General features: G+C 39.6%; 2 protein-coding genes across 7 annotated transcripts in view; one reads left to right on the top strand and one right to left on the bottom strand.

Annotated features, from left to right (window-relative positions):
* ANKRD27 (ankyrin repeat domain 27) overlaps positions 1-8,457 on the top strand; it is a 45,590-nt gene extending 37,133 nt beyond the window's left edge. For 5 of the 6 annotated variants that reach the window (XM_087971528.1, XM_026675923.2, XM_087971529.1 and 2 more), the window contains exons 24-29: positions 706-825; positions 1,473-1,634; positions 2,613-2,712; positions 4,257-4,338; positions 6,271-6,343; positions 6,976-8,457. In XM_087971528.1, coding sequence (XP_087827654.1) covers positions 706-825; positions 1,473-1,634; positions 2,613-2,712; positions 4,257-4,338; positions 6,271-6,343; positions 6,976-7,233 — 795 coding nt within the window. In that variant the 3' untranslated portion in view covers positions 7,234-8,457. The remainder of the gene's footprint in view (positions 1-705; positions 826-1,472; positions 1,635-2,612; positions 2,713-4,256; positions 4,339-6,270; positions 6,344-6,975) is intronic. The other variant, XM_087971526.1, reaches the window with a different exon arrangement.
* Positions 8,458-8,824: 367 nt separating this feature from the next.
* Positions 8,825-15,611, bottom strand: PDCD5 (programmed cell death 5). The gene is made up of 6 exons (XM_026675926.2): positions 15,439-15,611; positions 13,413-13,453; positions 12,602-12,663; positions 11,491-11,582; positions 10,716-10,787; positions 8,825-10,038 (listed from the first exon to the last, which is right to left on the bottom strand). The coding sequence occupies exons 1-6, from the start codon at positions 15,502-15,504 to the stop codon at positions 9,997-9,999; spliced, it is 375 nt and encodes a 124-aa protein (XP_026531711.1). The 5' UTR covers positions 15,505-15,611; the 3' UTR covers positions 8,825-9,996.
* Between the last annotated feature and the right edge of the window lie 4,338 nt (positions 15,612-19,949).

The raw sequence follows: 19,949 nt of genomic DNA, 5'->3' as shown, positions 1-19,949 counted from the left end.
GACATATTATGTAAAGACCTAGCTCTCTGGAAAAGTCTCTGTGTCAAGCCTGAATTTAATTTGGTGGTGGAATTGTATGAATTCAGTTTGACACACCTGAAGACTGGAAGGAGGGGCCTGAGGTGGATTAAGCTCCAGCCAAAACAACATAGCTGGGCGATGAGTCAGCTGCATTCCAACTGCTGCTGGGCCAGAGGAAGGAGGAGCAAAGTTGCTAGGAAACTATTTTATATCCTGGTTGGACAATGTGACTAATTGTTTTGGAAAAATGAGAACCTTTTAGTTATGTGGAAGCCCGGGAAACTTTCAGTACTGGTTTTTACCAGTTAGTTCCAAGATGTGTAATCAAATAAAATAGTTCTTTGAGGAATAGAAATGCCTCTGAAGCAATTTAATGATGGCTGCATTACTTGGAACCTGACACTCTGTTGCAGGGAAGGGTGGAAGGGAAAAGAAAAGGGTGGATAGATTCAGTTGCAGTGGTGAGGAGGGCACCATTGGAAGACCCCAAAAGACCAGGTTAGTCATGGAGAAAATCTTACCTGTGTGGCCACTAGGAATCAATATCAACTTGATGGCACATAATCAGAATAAATAATTAAAAGCAGAAGATTTCATACATTTCTCCCCCAGAATGTGTGACAGTGAAAAGTTTTTGTTGTTTTGTGTTGAAACTCACTAGTTGTAATGCCCTTTTCCCAACAGGTAGTGAAATATCTGATAGAGTGCAGAGTTAAGCAAAACAGAAGGGACATTTATGGAAATACCCCCTTAATGTATGCTTGCTTGAACGGCTATCAGGAGATAGCAGCCATTTTATTACAGGTGAGAAGATTGTTATTCAATATTGTTTTTTCACCTGTTTTTCTATTCTTTTTGCCTTAGCAGTCATAAATCAATGACTCCTTTTTCATGATCGCAAGAATTGAGATCTAAAATATTTGTTTTCATTTTTACTGAAGCTTGTTTCTCACAATTTGGAAGTTATAGAAATATGGGGTTTGTTTAAACAAGCAAGCTGTTTTCTCACTTTGTCTTTTACGACTGTGTTGAAGAGAAGGCACAGAAATGTGTATATCATCTCTTAAATCTGAGGGAAGAAATGTGTGAAAATAAAGGATTGGGGTGGAACTCAGCTTAGCTGCATGGTAACCTTGCAAAAAAAAAGATCATTTTCTGCATTTCCAGTTGAAAAGATAAGATAGCACACATAGGAAAAGCCTTTTCTTCAGACTTTAATAAAAAACTGCTACAGAAACTTTTTTAGGAGATATTCTAAGAAAAGTGAGAACTTAATGCTTATGACTCTTGAATACCAAGGAATGTACGTATATTTTCTTTGAATTTTTTTTTGCAGGACCCTGATAGATTAAACAATATTGCCCATGAATGAATGGAGTTTGAAGGCTTTGAAATTTGCAAGCGTGGCTTGTAAAAGAAATGTTCTTTTTTTCCTGTTTTTCCTTTTCTAGCATGGAGCCTCAGTTAACCTTCCCAATAACCAAGGGAACACACCTCTTCACAAAGCGGTGATAGGAAATTATGACGCTGTGGTTCAGTTGCTGCTGCAGAATGGCGCATTGGTGCACCTTAGGAACAACAGGCAATGCACCCCTCTTGACTATGCTGAACCTGTAAGTGTTGTGTGAAGTCTCAGAATCATTATCTATGCCAAAAAATGCTTAAATCTTCATAGGGCTCACAATGTTTCCCAGCCCTTGATATGTCCTAAAGCAACAAGGCATGAGTTGGTTGATAGAACCTATTCAGATGGTCCTGCTTAATGCTGTTCAAAATTATGAAGGCGCTGAATAATATTGATAATTATAACCAATCCTTGAAGTTCTGCTCTTGTGGCACCTTCGTGATCATGATCTGGGTGTTCAGCAACTGGCCTGGATTTCTGGCCAAGTATCCACAGTCATGTGATTGCGATTTTCAGTCCTTCCTGCTGGCTTCTTTCCCATGAGCCAAGACAGTGGGGAAACCAGCAGGAAATTGAAGACACAAGAAGTCCTCACCTAACAACTTGCAGTGATTTATTTAAGGCATGGTAACCAGAACTACTAGAATTACTGTTGCTAAGCAGCTGATCATCTGACATTATGCTCTACAACCTCACTGCTTAATGAAAACATCAATCCCATGTATGATCCTTTAAGTGAGGACTGTCTGTGAAGATAAAAATGTCCTAGTTTAAATCAGGCCATTGTTTCAGGATTGCTTAGAATGACTGGGTTGCTCTTTATGCTCAACTCATGCCTTTATTTGTTGTATGATCCCACCTGCTGAATTTTTTAAACCCGTGTTGATAGATATCTCCCACAAAATCAATCCATTGTGGTCCAATCAGTACATCAGAAACCACCAGTTCATCCCGTAAACTTAGAGATGCTGAGCTTGCCTGCAGACTTGGTCTTGGTTCACTTAGTGCAGCCTTTTCCTCTTCTGCTTTAACACAGCACGATCAGATTTAAAGACGGGACAACGGGTTTCAATTTAATCTCAAGACGGCATGGTTGGGTGACATATGCAACATCAGTGGGATTCAGTAATCTTTTTAATAAGAGCAAATCCTCCCGTTTATCCTTTCTCTTCCACCTTGTTTAAAGAATTCAGGCCTCCTCAAGCTTCTTCAGGCTGCAGCATCTGAGGAGGAAGCCAGACAAACGCTCTGCAAAACTCACATGACACGAAGGATCAGGAAAAAAAGTGAGTGTTCCATTGTGACGAGTGAAAGCTTACAGAGAATAAGAGCAGCTAGAACACAGGAATATTGTTTTGATTCCTGAACAAATTAAAAGTATCTTGTCTCTTTGCTGGTATGTTTTGACCTGTGTGTGCAAGAGGATAGCTGGCGGTCAGTGTTTGTCTGACTGTTGCTGGAGTTTTTGCAGATGATGATATTTAAGTGTGTGCAATCCAGCAAGGCTGCCGATTACTTTGAAATAGAAATGAAGAGCAGCGATTTTGGGTCTTAAATCTTTGGCCTCAAACTTTTTTTTTTTTTTTTGCTTAATGCCGAGTTGTTGAATACTGCAGTAATGTTGAAATGTTAATTGGTAGAGTTTGGGCCAGGACCAAGGGTGAACTTGGCTCTAGAGAAGCTAAACCTTTTTATTTTCTCATTGTGTAAGCAAGGTTGTTACCCGTGGCTTTTATTCCTAGCTTTAAAACGACACCCACTCTGAGAATCTAGAAATGGAAATGGCGAAGAGTTACCTTTCTTTTCACAACTGACTTGCAACATAGATTGCAAATTGCATCTCATTGGCTTTCGTTACTCAGAATGAGAGCAATTGACCACCCTCACTCATCCTGCAAATGGGTCTCTAAAATGGGTACTTTCTACCCGATTGGTGGATTAAGGAATTCATCCTCCTTAAAAATTCCTTGCTGTAAATCAGATTGAAAGTCCATTTATTCCAGTGACTCCTCTCTTACATAGCCTGGAAGAACTTTGTAGAAAACTCACAAGTTACAATCCTTACACAGCTGTTCTTGTCTGGGGTCCTATCTCAAGGCAGACCGTCCTTGGACTGTTGTGATTTCTACAGAAAACTTCCACAGGGCATTATTTTCAGCTTGCACCTAACAAAACGTAAATGGCAAAGCTAGCAGTATCATAAAAAATTCTTTGGCCTACAGAGCTGTGGTATTTAAAACTATTTCCCATAGGAGTGATCTTTGTGCCTGTACATACCTACAACTGCAGGCATACGTAACGGTGAGAAACCTCTACAGATAGTCCTTGTTTAGTGGCTTGACTCTTTTAGTAACCATTTGCAGTTAGGACAGTGATAAAGTAAAACTGTCTTTGCATTATGACCTCTGCAGGTTAAGCAAAAGAAAGCTGGAGATGATTAAGCACAAGTTGTGGTTTTACTTTGCAGCCATTTCACTTAATAACCAAGTTATGGGTCTCAATTGTGTTGCTAAATGAGGACTAACTGTAGTTTGTTTTCTATACGCAATGGAAGTTTTATTATTTGTAAAGTGAGCATCCAAACATATCCTGTACTTGCTGCTGAAAATTATATAGTCTGTTCCAGATCTCATTCTGCCTGAAGTATTGATCCATCCATAACCCATTCAGCTTTACAAGGTGCAGTGTCACCATGACGCTGAACCTACTTAGGCCTTTCTTTTGCTTGTCAAAAAAAGAGATTACGCTGATTTTAATGGAGGATTGCCTAATCCTCCAAGTGCTCAAGAATACTGCCCATTTCATGAATATTTGTGCTTTAAATCTACAGTCAGTTTTAAGACTCCTGAGACAACGGAGGATATCATTGCCCAGCACCTTCAACTACTCGAGTCAATCCACCGATTTAACAAGTAAGCTTCAACTTTTGGTGAGGTATTTAAAATGCCGATACTAAAAAATATTGCCAGAGTAAATGAGAAGAGCTGACTGTTGTGGTCTGCCAGCGGCCTGCAGAGCTGGCAGCAGAGTTGGACAGTGGAGAAGAACATGGGCCAGTCCGGAAGTCTGGGGAGGGCTCGGATGAGGGATCTGCATCCGACACAGAGATGGGGCCAGGGCCATCTGGGAGTTGTGTGCTGACTTCGGAGCCTCCAGAATCTGACATCAGGGAGGCAGAGGAACAGGGGGAGCCAGTTCCCAGCGCGCGCATGTGCAGAGCTGCCAGAAGGCAAGAACAGTTAAGACAAAAGGGGCGACTCGGGAGTAAGGCTGGGAGATGATTGGCCCCTCCCATAAGACATAAAGGAGGACTAAAGTGACATGAGCCTTTGCAGGAAGCAACTTTGTTCGTTCTGGTCAGTTTAAACTCTGAAGCTTCATGTTGACTTTGTGCTCCGTTTGGCCTTGTACAGCTAATTGGCAATTTAATCATTGGCAGCATTTTGAGGGAGATAAAGGTGGGTGCTTATCAGCCTTATCCCGAAAAGACCGTGGGAGACTTCTGTTGGACTATTCACAAACTGTTTGGGACTCATTACGGGCTGTGAATGAATATAATTCACAGCCATTGAAATAAAGAGGGTTTTGGGGACTAAGCATGTGATTGTTATTGTCTCAGGAAGCCTTGGTCAGAACATCGACGTTACCTCAGATATTGGCATCTAGTAAGGACTGAATCTTTTGATGATCTTCCCTGAATTATGGGGACATGTTATAGCGTATGTTATTAACTTCTGTGGGAATTACCGGTCGTCTTTGACTTAGATTGTGCCCAATATTACAGGCTTTTTGACACAGTCGTTAAGTGAATCATATGGTAGTTAAATGAATCCTGGTTTCCTCATGGATTTTGCTTCTTGAGCGCCATCTGGGACGGTCACAAATAGCACTGCTGTGACTCTGGGACATTGCAACCATCATAAATACATGCCAACTAAGTGCCCAAATTTTGATCATGCAACCACAGGAATGCTGTTACAGCTGGTACATGTTAAGACTGGTCGTAAGTCACCTTTTTTCCAGCACCGCCATAATTTTAGTTGTTAAACCAATGGTTGTAAGCCGAGGAGTATCTGAAATTGATATTATCAATGTTTTGTATTGGCTGTTCTAAAAATAGAAGGACTGTTTTAAGTCTCTATGCTGAGTGTTTATGCATTTCAAGATTATTGAATTGAACTCAAAAGGAAGATAATCTTGAATTTGAGATGATCCATCCAAACCAGGAAAGAACACATTATAAATGTACATTCATGATTATATATATATATGTTCGGGTATTTTCCCACGTCATTGTAGTTGTGCTTTTGAATGCCATACATGTAAGTACCCGCGAAAACTTAAGAAAACATTTTATATATATAATGTGTGTGTGTGTATGTGTGTGTGTATATGTATATATGTGTATATGTATATGTATATATGTACACACACACACACACACACACACACACACACACATCAGAAGCTACATGCTAAAAGGGCAAAGACAAAAAATACAGAAATGAATAACATTAAAATTAATTGCCTATAAATAAAATGCATCCCAGAAATGCTTCTGACATATAAAATGCAAGTTAGCTATCTCTAATTTAGACAATTGGAGGAATGGCTTATAGTCCAGAAAATACCTTTAAATTGTTTTGTTTCAGAGCTTTAAATTTACAAATTTCAAAGGGGATGTCCTGACATTTATTTTCAAGAAAGCTCAATCAGGCATTAGAAGTGAAAGCAAGGCTGGTCCTTTTTCAATTGAAATATTGCCATCTGGCGGCTGGCCTGAGGAACCTAGTGACATAGACTGAAGCATGGAGTAACTTAATTTTCATCTTGTGTTCCCTTAGATCAAGAGACCTGCGCAAAGCCATAACAAAAGATAAAAGTATGCCTAACTTTGATGAAGAATTATTGCACCAGGTAAGTATACAGTAAGAGTTTCATACCACTGCAGTTCTGTTTGTTTTTTAAACACGAATAAATTCTGCATGGGATAAAACGTTTAGTTCTTTTTTATAGAATAAAAACATGAACATTTGGGGTAGAAGAGGAAAAAGTTAAAAGGGAAAGATGTTTGTATAGCTAAGGCAAAAACCTATCTGGCTGTCAGGACCTAGAGTAAGATTTGCCAATATTCTCTTTGCTGCAGAAAAAAAAGGGAAATGAACGGCATTAGCAGCGAAGATTTAATTCTCTTTCAACATACAATTTTAATTTCAGCCTTGTGGAATCTTATCAAGGCATTTTGATATTCTCCAACCAGGGATTCTAAATGTATCTCCGATTAGGGCATGCAATTATTTCAAGCTTGGAACAAAATTAACACTTTTTCAAAGATTTTACAGTAGTAGTAAGAAACAATAGCAATTTGAAACAAAACTCTTTGAAAAGGAGAGATAGGTTGGAAATCTATAAAACAAGTAAAAAATGAATGTTGTTTTGCAGGACATGAAACAGTCAGAATGGCTGGGTTTTTTGTTTTTTTTGAGATGGAATTCTTTGCATTTCAACAAGATAAACCCTGCCATCCTTCCCTCCCTTTCTTCTTTAAGCTAGCTATCAAGAACTTTAATAACAAGCAGAACCCAGTGGATGTGTTAGAGAAAATCCAGACTCATAATCTTGATGCCAACAGCAGTGATGGACCTGTAACAGTTGAAGGTGATGCAGGGATAGTGCCTTTGAGAAAAAGAGAAGTACATCGGAGTCACACTATTAGCGTGGCACTTTCAACAACAGATAGCAGTGACTTCTACAGTTTGCCCAGAGATGCAAGAGCTGCTTCCACTGACAGCTGTCCGGAAGATTGATGCTCTAAAACAAGATGAATAAGGAAATCTGGGTGTCTTAAAACAAGGAACATGAGATTCAGACAGAGTGGTTTTCCCATTCAGCATTGAAGAGGCTACTTGGGATTAATGTTTTCAAAATTACATCGGACGTTCAGCAGGAAGAGATGCTTCCCCCTCTGACTTGGCATGGAGTTTGCACTTCTGGAGACTGACACTCCTGTTTATTTTAGAATAAATCATTAAAATCCTGTACAGTAGATCAATATTTAAAAAAAAACAAACTAGAAATGTATTGAGATGTCAGAATCTATATTCTATAGTATTGCACTCTCTAATCAATTTTAGTAATAATAGGTATGTGAGAGCAAAATGTTTTATGGCATTTTGAAGGATTGTTCTATTTTTATTCTGAAAAAGCAGTGGTTTTAGTTGTTGAACTGCAGATTGATTGAATGCTTACAGTACTCCCAACAGTACAAGGTGTGTTTAAAAGTTAAAAGAGGCAAAATTGTGTAGCTGGTTTAGTGCTCACTAAATTGATTGCATTGAAGGTTGCAACAGGGAAATTAAGAGTAATAGCTTTTAACAAAGGTACATTATACCTTGTGGAAGAGAGTAGACACCCAATTAAAAAGAGAATTCCCTCTGTGAGCAGAGTTGAAACCTCTATTCAGAACATGTTTGTATTCTACAAAATGCCCACATAACTGAGCAGCCCAACCACATTTGCTATTTTAAATTATGTATTTGTGGCACACAAACAGGACTACTTAAAATGAGCCTAGTTAAGCAGAACACATTTAAGTTGCAATTTTTGAAAAGCAGCTTTATTGCCCTTACTTTCAAAGGCACTTCTAGTCTGTTGTGCACTTTTAGAAATGGAATGTCAACTTTAGGTGAACATTCAAGTCAATTATGGTGAACAGCGCAATAGTTTCATTTCATATTTGTGTTTATATAACGTTTGTATACAAAATTGTGTGCTTTTTAAATTGGTTTAATATGTCTTAACTTGTTTTAGGTAGTTAAGGTTGTCTTAGAATTTCTCTGTTCACTAATATACGGTTTAAAAACAGCCTTAGCTTGCTGCTGAAAAAGTTTATTTTTCTACTAAGTAATTCACTTAATTTTCATATGTGCCTTGGACTTGTGCCAAATAATGTATAAACTATAGTAGTAAAAATTAACAGTTCTGTGTTCTTAATATCTGACTCTAATTCAAAATTACAGTTTGTAAGCTAATCTATGTGTGTCAAAAACAGTTTCCTTAAATGTTCAGAATGTTGCTGATGCCCATATATTTGGAACACAAGGTATTTCTTGAGGAGCAGTGTGATACTTGAACATAGGATGAAATCTCACCTGCTTGGTTATGCTTGGATTCACTTTAATGTTTTATATAAACCCAACTATAATGCTTATTCAACAAGCTAATCAAATTGTCTCAACACAATCTATGAATACAGCTACAGCTGCCCCTCAAAACTACATGGAGAACTCTGTATATTTACAGATACCATCCTAGATAGAGAACTTCCAGTGTTGTACAAAATGTGTATTAAGAAAAAAACACTTTGTGGAACAGGAATAGACAAGAATTGGTCATGGCTAACTTTGCTCAATGGAAAGGTTTTAATAGATTTCAGAGCCCATACAAGCCAGAAAAAGAATTTGTCTTTTAACACTCTGACTTACATAGGGTAGATTGTATGCATGGATCAAACATTTATGTTCAGTAACAGAAAGGCATAAAATTGTTTACAGTGGCATCATGCATGAAAGATGGTCTTTGAGCTGCCTTACAACTCTGAAAATGGGAAATAATTTCAGAAGTGAATGTGTTTATGTGGTGGTGGATTACACCAAGACGAAATCCAGAAACCAGCCTTTAATTGATTTCAGCAAAATCTCCTTTTTAAAATTAACTTTGGCTAAATTATGTTCAAAAATTGAAGCATTTATTAATCCGCTTCTGTATAAAAACTACGTGCTGAAGGTTTTCTTTTCCCAAGCAGACTTTAATTAAATTTCATGATGTTCTAAGCAAAGCATCCTGAATTTGCAATATAGCAAATCAGTCAACAATACAGCCATATTTTTTGTGAACAACCCTGTCTTGCTTTGTTCCAAACCAAGTTTAGCAAAACTTTAGGAAGGGTTCTGACATATAATGTACACATATTTGTGATTCTTTGAAACCATGGTAATGCTAATCAGGCTTCAAAGCCAGTTTCAAAAACGTAACTGTCAGGGAATCCTGTTTGGCATTAATCAGAGTTAAGATCATTGAAAAATAGGTGATAATTTCTACTTGAGGGAAAAGAATACACTTGATGGCTGCTCCTCAACTTTTTATTCATGGTTTAAGAAATTAAGATTGTGTGGCTATAATGTATCCCCCCCCCCCCATTTAAATATAAAAACAAAATTCTCTTTCCAATTTGTAATTTAGCCTGTAGACTTAAATTGGTATTTGTTGGCAAGGTAGAATTTCATTTCCTATGGGACATGAAGCACCTATAGGAGAAGCAAATATATTTTCACATCTGTCAGTTGCACAGTAAATTTAACTACAGTGTCAAAGGAAAGCTGAAAACTCATTATATAAAACTTATCTAAGAAAACAATTTCACTTAATTGTACAGAAGGCAAGCTTATTGGTTTTACTTTTTATAAAAATGTATACAGAACATTTTGTAAACTTTCGTCTATGATAGAACATACTTTCCTTGACATATTCCAGATGATTAGCAGTTGGCAACTGTCTTCATATTTCATCAATTAATCTTCCTCATCAGAATCCAACACTTTTCTTCTATTGAACTAGAAGAATGTTAGAATGTAGGTGAAATCAGGCTTAAATAGTTTGAGGCTAAATTGTCAGTAGTTGATTTACAGTAACAATATCAAATGTTTATGGGACACACACATGTACAGCAATTCTAGCACTGATGTGTAATCCCATATGATTACTTGCTAGTCTTCCATACAATTTTGAAGGTGCACAAAATGAAAATGTACTTTTAAAACTTATCTACTTAAATCCTTCATAGCATCTAAGCTGGGGGTGGGGAAGGAGGCAGAAGGAAGAATCTGGACAGTTTGCAGATAAATGAAAACAAGGCATATCAAAGAGGAAAAAAGACAACTGACCAGGGTCAAAATCCAAAGAACCAAATAGCAAAAACAAAACATACAAATGGTCAACCACCATCCTTACCCTAAACTTGAAAGAACAGTCAGTTTCTGGAATATTGAGAGTGGGAACAGTTCAAAGATGAAGAGTAAAGAGGGAAAACATTAAAAATGGGCTAAGAAAAAAAATCTGCAATGTATATATCTGTAAATAATCTGTTGCCAGTTTCAGTGATGTAATTTGCTCTATTCTACATAAAGAGCTACATCAAATACCCAATGCCAGCTATGCTGTGTCTTCTACATTTCTTCTTTTCTGTACGAAGCAGATATAATTAGTTTGAATTAGTTTTAAGACCTCTTACCTTGACTGTTGTTTTTTTGTCCGTTTGCTGACTCACTTTTTCAAGTATTTCTATCAACCCTTGTTCTGATACCTAAGAAGCCAGGAGAAGAATAGAAAGAATATTTACTTGGTAGTATGGTACACAGAGCTCTTGCTGAAAAATGCATGGTTTTAAAATATTTACAGCTCCCATTTTGAATTATTGGTTCCTTATTTATTAAGCTACAAATAGCAACAATCAACTGTACTATATTTACGACTTTGTCCTCCACATACAATAGCATATTAGCAAAGAACAGAAGCAGAAGCAAAGGTGGGGATACCATCAAAATATTATGAATAGCTAACTGCTTGCTTTACTGGTTATATTAATTGTTCAAGTCACTAATCTCTTCATTCTCCAGAATGCTCAGGGGGCTTAGGAGACAGGCTGCTTCTTCCCCCCCTGAAGCAAGTTCTAGAGAAGGTAGGAAACATTCCTGTTTAGCAACATTGCCAGCAGAAGTTCTCTTGGAGCAAGTGATCCATCTATATCCTCTTTTCTATAAATATAAAACAGCTTCTTCTCTGAAACCAGAGAGGATGTTACGCAGGGAGACAGATAAAGGACCATCCTAATAGCAGTGAACATTTTTTTAAAAAATTTTTTGGGCAGGCTGTTATACCATCCAAATTCCAAATAGGAAAAAAATAATCAGGTTTTTGGGGAGCATATAGTGCCCTCAACTCTACGACTTTGAACACTTTGCTAGAGAGCAATATTGCAAGGGACTAAGAACAAGAAATAAACTTACTTTTCCACCTAGCTGTCCAAATCTTGCCATCTGTATAAGATAATTTTCAACCGCCTTTGCCTTTTCTGGCTTTACAAGTGCTAAATTGCTTACTGCAAGAAGAAAACAGATACTTGGCAAATTAAACGTCATTCATTTGTTAGAGATATATCTGGGTTGCTCTCTCAAGAGCTGAAGACTACAAGGAAATCTTCCCTTCATTTTAACCCCACAGCAAAACTGGCCTTGGCTTGGTGGAGGCCCAAAATCACCAAGTAAATTTCCAATGTCGATATGACTTGAATCTGATCTCTCCAGCCCTAGTCCAATACTTTAAGTACCATGCTGGCTCTCACAACTCTATATTCAAGAACAAAAAGGTTTATTACATCCATCCCAGTCTTTTCACCTTAATCTTGAATTAAGAAGGGCAACCCTTATACTTACTGCTGTTTAAATAAAACCTATTTGTAAAAGCTGACCAACTAAAGAATGGTACAGAGGTTCAAGGAGTAGTTTGTATTTTAACTGATCTTAGGACAACTCTACAATGTTTGCTTTAGTTATACATGCACCACTTTTTCAAGTAACGAGATCAAGTAATTGCTGCAAATATTCAGATGCCAAAATCAAGACAAAATGAAATACCTACAGGTAGTATATAAATATTGCTATAATTAAGGATATTAAATATAGCATACTGTATGACACCAGTATCAATTCAAAGCTGGTGAGGAAGTGGAGGATTGCTGACCCATGAAATTCTGAGTATGCATACAATGTCAGTACCATTTAGGCATGGATGGTATTACAGCCCATGACACTTCCTTGCAATGAAATAAGACTTTTAACCTAGAGGTCTATACCAAGATTCTTCTGTCTTTCTTGAAAATCTGGTTCTTCCCTGGGCATTGGGCTAGAATGTTGGATGTATCCATCTTGATTGAAACTGTGATTGGCCTGTGAATTTTGTTAGTTTTGTTGCTCTGTTTATTTCTCTTCCATTCAAGAGTTTATTGTATTCTGTTTTCTAGTCCCTTATTTGAATCTCTTACAAATGTCACCCAAAATTGCTTTCTGCAAACTGAATGGTCATATACAGCAAGTCAAACAATGTTAAATAAATACTTACATCTGGCACGTGCTGCTTGATCCAAAACCTGAGCCAAAATATTATTTCGCATTTCAACTTCCCTGTAATAATGAAATAATTTTACACAGCAGAAAATAAAAAATTGCTCCAAAGACTTTTGCTTTCTGCTAAAATGTTAATTATAATATCTATATAAAGCAATGCATGACTTAGTTATTATATCATTGTTTGGAATTTTCCATTAATTATTCCAGCATATTAATTTTTAACATTAACATATGTTTAATTTTTATAATTCTTCAAAAACTGAAAATCAAATCAGTTTTCCATTTATAAGTAATTGCTAGAGCAATTTTAAAAAACAGGATGACATTACAAATTATCCCAGAAAGCTCATATCCTAATAATAAGTTAACTGGTAAAACATAACATCCATTACCAGCTTTGATCATGAATATATCTTTCAGCATTGAACAGTAAAATGTTTTAACAACAGAATACTGGAGAAATTTTAAACAAGAGAACAGAAACCATTGATTCCACTGTTTGCAGAGAATCATAAAAGTTAGTGCACACCCATTACAACTTTCTCTTTCCTAAAGATTTTCCAAATATTCAATAATATGCCATTTAAAATGCTGCAATGCATGTTTTTGAAAGAAAATATATACTCTATCATGAAATGTTTGCAAAAGCATACAAAATCATGTTTATATGATCCAAATATTCTTAAAGCCACAAGAACTGAAACTGAATGTTCATAAGCTGTGGTCCTAAGTTTGGGATATGCCCCGTTGTTAGAGAAAGAGAGTAAGTTCTAGAAACAAGTACTGAAATAACACAGCAATACCTCTGTTTTGATTCTTGTTGTGCAATTTCACTGGAAGGATCCTAAAAGGTTAGAAATAATCAGGTTATTGATAACTGAAACAATAAACTGAAGATGTTTGTTCTGAGCCCTGATTGGCAAAATGCTAAATCATGCATGCTATCAGCTTAATATTACAAGAGTTTCAAGGATAGAATTGCTCAACATCATTTGACGCTTATATGCACAAATATTAGCGTCTTAACAAGAAAGAATTTAAGGGTCAAAGGAAGGTACATTTTATTTGGGTGTTTTAATCAGCCAGTGTCTATCCCTTTTAGAACATATAAACTGCAAATATATACAATCTTCAGTGCTTCTATGTCAAAAGTAGTTTCATGTTTTGTACAGAAACAAAACTACTGTATATACTCAATTTTTAGCTTATCTGCAAATATATTGTACTTTCCAACTGGAAAATCATCTAATTTTAGTATTTCTCTGAAATGGGGTAGCCCAGAAAGATGCTGGCTTTTCCTACACAGAAACTGAAAAATAAAGTAGCAAACTAAATCTCCTTTATTGGAAAACAAAACAATGCAGTTTCTCCATTCAGGGCTAATTTGGTATAGCGGTGAAGACACTGGCCTAGAATCCAGAAGATGGTGAGTTCTAGTCCTTTCTCTGTATGAAAGTCGACTAGGTGGCTTGGGCCATTCCCTCTCTCAGCCCAGCCCACCTCACTGGGTTGTTGTGAAGAAAACAGGAGGAGGAAAAGAATGAGATACATTTGGCACCTTTGAGGCAGAATAAAGAAAAATATAAATAAGTGCCAGCTGGGTGACTTTGGGCCAGTCACTTTTTCTTAGCCCACCTGATCTTACAGGGTTAATTCTTGTATGGAGAAGAAAAGGTAGGACAATTAAATCTGTTTGCTGCCTTTGGTGGTCCTCAACTTACAACTTTTGTGTTAGTGATCAAGCAATAAAACAATGGCTTAGGATCATTTTTTACACTTAGGACCATTGCAGCATCCCCAACTGTCATGTGATCAAAATTCAGATTGATTGGCAACTGACTCATATTTATGACGGTTGCAGTGTCCCGGGGTCACTTTTTGATACCTTCTGATAAGCAAAGTCAATGGGGAAGCCAGATTCCCTTAACAACCATATGACTTGACTTAACAACTGCAGTGATTCACTTAACAAATGTGGCAAGCAAGGGGGTAAAATGGAGCAAAACTCCTGCTTAGCAACAGAAATTTTGGTCTCCATTGCGATTGTAAATCGAGGACTGCCTGTATTTTAAAAAGGCAGGATAAAAATTAATAACAGCAACGAGTAAGAAGGAAGAGAAGCCTCTGGAAGATTATTCTCTTCCCTTATATATATATATAAACCACGTTTGGGTCGCTCGCTACAAGCTGATAGCCTAAGTAGCTTTGCAGGGATGTAATATGTCTATATATATATATATATATAGACATATTACATCCCTGCAAAGCTTACTTAGGCTCAGCTTGGTAGCCGAGCGACCCCAAACGTGGTTTATTCCCCGGAACCACCTTAAGGCAAACCGCAGTTTACCCAGCAGGGTAGGAGAAGAGGCCAAAATCAAAGAGGCCCCCGTTTCCCACACGACAAGCTGAACCCGGATCCCTCAATTTTATGGCATGTTCGACGTTCGCTCCGAGTCATAAACCACACACGCGGGTCAGGAGGTCGTGCGAACCGACAATTTGTGTGTGTGTATGTGAAGAAATGTATGAGGGGAACACCGGGAGGGGTTCTTTTTGTGCACTCCAGTCCATGCGTATTATGATTTGGGGTGGGGGGGTGGGGCGGGATGGGAGGCATAAAAATAAAACAAAAAATAAAATAAATAAAATAATAATAATGAATAAATAGATAGGCAGGCAGGCCTAGGCCTCTTCCCCCTCCCTGTTGGGGAGCTGCGGGGCCCCGTTCTGACGAGACGCGCGATCCCCTCAGGGGAGGCTGAAGGGGGGGGGAGGCGTCGTGAGGAGAAAAGCTTCGCGCGGGTCGGCCCGGAAACCTCGCCTCACCCCATGCTTGGACTGCAGCTCGGCCAGCCTCTGCTTGCGCAGCGCCTCCAGCTCCTCGTCCGCCATCGCCTCGGAGGCAGGGAGACGGGCCGGAGCAGCCCCGCCGCGCGTGGAAGGGAGACGGAGAAGCAGCAGCAACAGCGACGACCGCGCCCGCCGCTTCTGTCCCGCCTGTCAGGCCGCCTCCTTTGCGCCTGCGCGGACCGCCTTCTACTAGACCCCAAGAGTCGAACGCCGAGCGCGCACACGGACGGCGGCGGCGGACCTTGAACAGGACGAGAGTTCTGCTTGCCAGGCCTAACGGCTCGATCACCCATCACCAGGATCCTGGAATTAAAGAAGGCTCGGATATTACATTTCAGAGCAGGGGTGTCCAACCTTGGCAATTTTAAGACTTGTGGACTTCAACTCCCAGAGTTCCTCAGCCAGCTTTGCTGGCTGAGAACTCTGGGAGTTAATCTAAATATAAGTGCCAGGTTAGACACCTGTTTAAAAGGCTCCCCAAACTTGGCAACTTTTAGACTGGTGGACTTCAACTCCCACAATTCCTCAGCCAGCATAGCAGTATTTATAAATGCTCTATTTATTGCTGTAGTAACATACAGTACATTACTATATTGCCCAATAGGAATTACTTTTAAGTAAGAATTATCCTTTAAAAAAAATTACATAAGCCTAACCAAAAATCACACAGCTATATACTTTAAAGATACAACAAGAGATAAAACATAAAAATACAGGGAGAAAAACACTGAAAGAAACATTCAGAGGAGGGGGTCAAGACTATTTTCCAAAGCGCCTGAAGGCCAGACAAGGAATAATGGATGGAAACTGATCAAGGAGAGATTCAACCCGGAAATAAGGAGAAATTTTCTGACAGTGAGAACAATCAACCCATGGAACAGCTTTTGCTGGCTGGAGAATTTTGGGAGTTGAAGTCCACAAGTCTTAAAGTTGCCAAGTTTAGAGACTTCTGTTATAGAGGGTAGCAGGTGAGCACGCCTGGTTGATCTTGGCAAACGGAGAGGGCCAGGAGAGATGGACTTTGTAATACTTGCAATATGTTTTTTTTTTTTTTTTTTGCAGTATTGTTGCACAGGCTAGCTAACGGGTTTTCTTGCATTTTAAATTATTCTACAGTATTGCCAAAAAACCTTCAAGATGAACGATTGGATGGGAAACTGTGTTAGATTGTGGAGTGGCCAAAAAAAATTAAATCCTTATGTATTGTTTGGTCTGGTAGAAACCCCCCCACCCTCAATTTTTTTATAACCTGTCTGTTGAAATGGCCAGGTAGTGGCCACCAGAGGGAGCGCCGGCTCTATCCAAAATTATTATTTTTGTGCTGTGGAATAAGAAGGAACCAAATGCAATTTATCCCTGTTTTTGTGCTGTTAGGCAGCAGGCATTTCTGAGGCTGTAAATCTATGAGGCTCCCTTATTTATCTGATACATCGATTGTTTACAAGATAAAAGATATAAGAATAAACATAAGTATGAATGCAGGAAATAGGTACAAATAAATGGGGACAGTAGGACAGGGTCGGTAGGCACGACTGTGCACTTATGCACGCCCCTTACAGGCCCTCTTAGTTATGGGGTGAGCTCAGTAGTAGATAGTTTAAGGTTAAAGGAGTGGAAGTTTGAGGATGTGGCCCTATGCTCCGATTCTCCCTGAACACGCAGCAGTGGTCTTGGCATTTTGTTCCAGAAGTATAGCTTCACATCTCGTTCAGTGCTATTGAGGTTTCTTCCAAGTTTTATAAGAACTTAAATTTCTGTTATGCTGGATTTATTCAAGGCTGGAGATCCAACCCCTGGCCCTGTTACATACACTTTTATGTAGTGCCCATCTTACAGTTACCATAGGGATCCCAATCAAGATATCAGAAATATAGGCAGGACATAGCAGATCAGGGGTTTAAAATAATAATAAAAAAACCTTCACCTAAGGACTCTATGAGTTCAGCTGAGCTGCAAACCTGTGTACAATTGAGATTTGTTTTGCTTGTAAATAAAATGATAGATTTAGTACAGCCACTCATCTTTGAGACAAACCTTTATCCTATCGTTTTAGCCCTTTCCCTGCCAGGGAAACATTAATCAGAAATAAACTTGTGTTTAAGGATCTTGGAATTACATGCGAGTCAATACATTGCAATTGAACCCCAGACATAAGAACCGTAGAAGTAAATTTCTAAAAATGTTCATAAACCGTGTATATAGTTTGCTCCTCCTCCTAGAGACCCGCCTTACCTCCCCCTTTTCCTTTCCCGACCCAAGAAACCATCATCCCCATCTCGCCAGGTATGTCCTACACCGCACACTTAGGCGACGATTCTCATGAATGGCCGATGAGCCACGTGCGCGTTCATTGAAGCCGCCCGCCTGGCCGCTGATTGGTCGATCTCCCACCCAACGCCCCGCCCCCAGGGCCCCTCCCACTCTTTCATCTCACCTCAGTTAAGGCGCATCTTGAATCGTGGCTGAAATTGGGGCGGAAAATTGCCTTTAAAGGGGCGAGCGGTTTCAGCATCCTTGGTGCGCTCGGGGGAATCCAGCGCCGCTCGGAGCTCCAGCTTTGCCCCCCGCTCTGCTTTGATCCCCGCTCTGCCCCCAAAAACCAGCGCTGGGCTTTGGGACCGCGATCCTGTCGCCTGCGCGGCTGGAGTGCCCCCTTGCCGCCCCTCCCCTCGTTTAGGATGGACCCTGCGCCCTTCCAAGCTCTCCTGGCAGTTCTCGAGGCACCTGAGAGGGACTGCGCAACTGGCTAGGCGAGCTGGATCCCGGAGAAGGCAGGTAGAGGGGCGAGAGGAAGGCTGAAATGGAGTTGGCCGGGGGAGAAGGGTGGGATACGAGGGGGAGGGAGGGGAAGGGGGAAGGAAGGATTGCAAGTTGCTATAGGTAATAGAGCTGAGATTAGTTGCTGGGTCTGTTTTCCTTCAAAAACCAAAAAGGGAGGAATACAAGTTAGTCCTTGACTGCTAAAAGTTGAAGTGAAGTTGAACTGATGACGAATAACTCCGATAGAACCAAAACAAACTCTTCGGGCCATTTATAATTCTAATGTCACTCAAAAACAACAACAGCCTCTAATCCTTTTTTGATATCAAGTCAATGTCACCTTAAATTTGTTCAAGCAGTTAATATCTGAAGAACAGACGCCCAATGCTGCTGCCCTACACTTGGTTGTAACTTTACTATTCCATTTTTCCTTTCCAGGGCTTGAGCTAAAGCTGGTGGCGTGGGAAAAAATCAGTTCCATCATCATCATCATCATCATCATCTTTTAATGACCCCATAATCCCTTGCAGGGTGGAGCCTGGGCAACTGAATGGAGCTAGCAGTGTTTAAGGGCTGGATGCCTTTCCTGTCGCCAATGTGGAGTTTTGTTCGGCAGATATATTCTGATCATGTCCAGAGAGAGAAATATCTGCCTCTACCTAGGACTGAACTCACAGCCTCCTGATTGTGAGGTGAGGGCTCCACCTCTGGGCCACCGCACCCCTCCTAGTTCTCAGATGAGTGGAAGGGATTAAACTGATATATATAGAGAGATATACCCCAAAGTTTGTTATCTTATTAAGAACAATTCCATAGATTGGCAATAGGATATTTTTTTTTTCCTTAGTGCCTGACATTCCCTAACTGCTCCCTCCTCCTGATGAATGGGAGCTGAGGTTAGCTCCTGTGGCTGTTTTCCTTCAAAAAACAAAATGCAGGTAAATCCTTGACTTACAATGGTTCACTGATTGACTGCTCAAAGTTGCAGCGCTGAAAAAAAGTGACCTATGACCGTTTTCCCACCCTTACGACTGGTGCAACAGCCCCATGGTCATGGGAACAAGATTTGTGGGCGCTTGGCAACTGGCTCATAATTATGCCAGTTGCAGCGTTCTCAGGGTTACGTGATTCCCTTTTACGACCTTCTGACAAGGAAAGTCAATGGGGAAGCCAGATTCACTTTCTAACTTAACAACTGCAGTGATTCACTTAACGGCGGTGGCAAGAAAGGTCATAAAATGGGGCAAAACCCGCTTAACAACCATTTCACTTAGCAACAAAAATGTTGGGCTGAATTGTAGTCGTAAGTCGAGGACTACCTATAATGCAATCAAATGGGGAGGAAAACATCTCCCATACATCAGGAGGAAGGAGCAATAAGGGAATGTCGGAGTAAGAAAAAAAAAATCCTATTGCAAATCTATGGAATTGTTCTAATAAGATAACAAACTTTGGCCGTATATCTCTACTAGCTCGATAGCCGTGCTTTGCTACAAAACTATGTGGTCGGGCTTAGTTTTTGGGGAGGAAAATAAGGGAAAAATTCTGCCTCTGCCTACCAACATCCATCGGTATTCATCTGGTTAGCGTCTTGTCAATGTGTGAGAGTTGAGGGCCATTTGGAAACTGCAACAGTATTTGCTGTGTGAGCAAGAAGGAAACAGCAAGGAGCCTGGGCGTGGCTTAGCTCAGCTGTTCTGTACTAAAGCTGCTTGGTGCTGTGAAAC

The sequence above is a fragment of the Notechis scutatus genome, chromosome 9, assembly GCF_049901735.1.
Source record: "Notechis scutatus isolate UNSWTSFEM ecotype Mainland chromosome 9, rNotScu1.2, whole genome shotgun sequence".
In the NCBI taxonomy this organism is placed as follows: Eukaryota; Metazoa; Chordata; class Lepidosauria; order Squamata; family Elapidae; genus Notechis; species Notechis scutatus.
The sequence above is the reverse complement of the archived record's forward strand: the minus strand, read 5'-3'. Positions and strand labels throughout refer to the sequence as shown.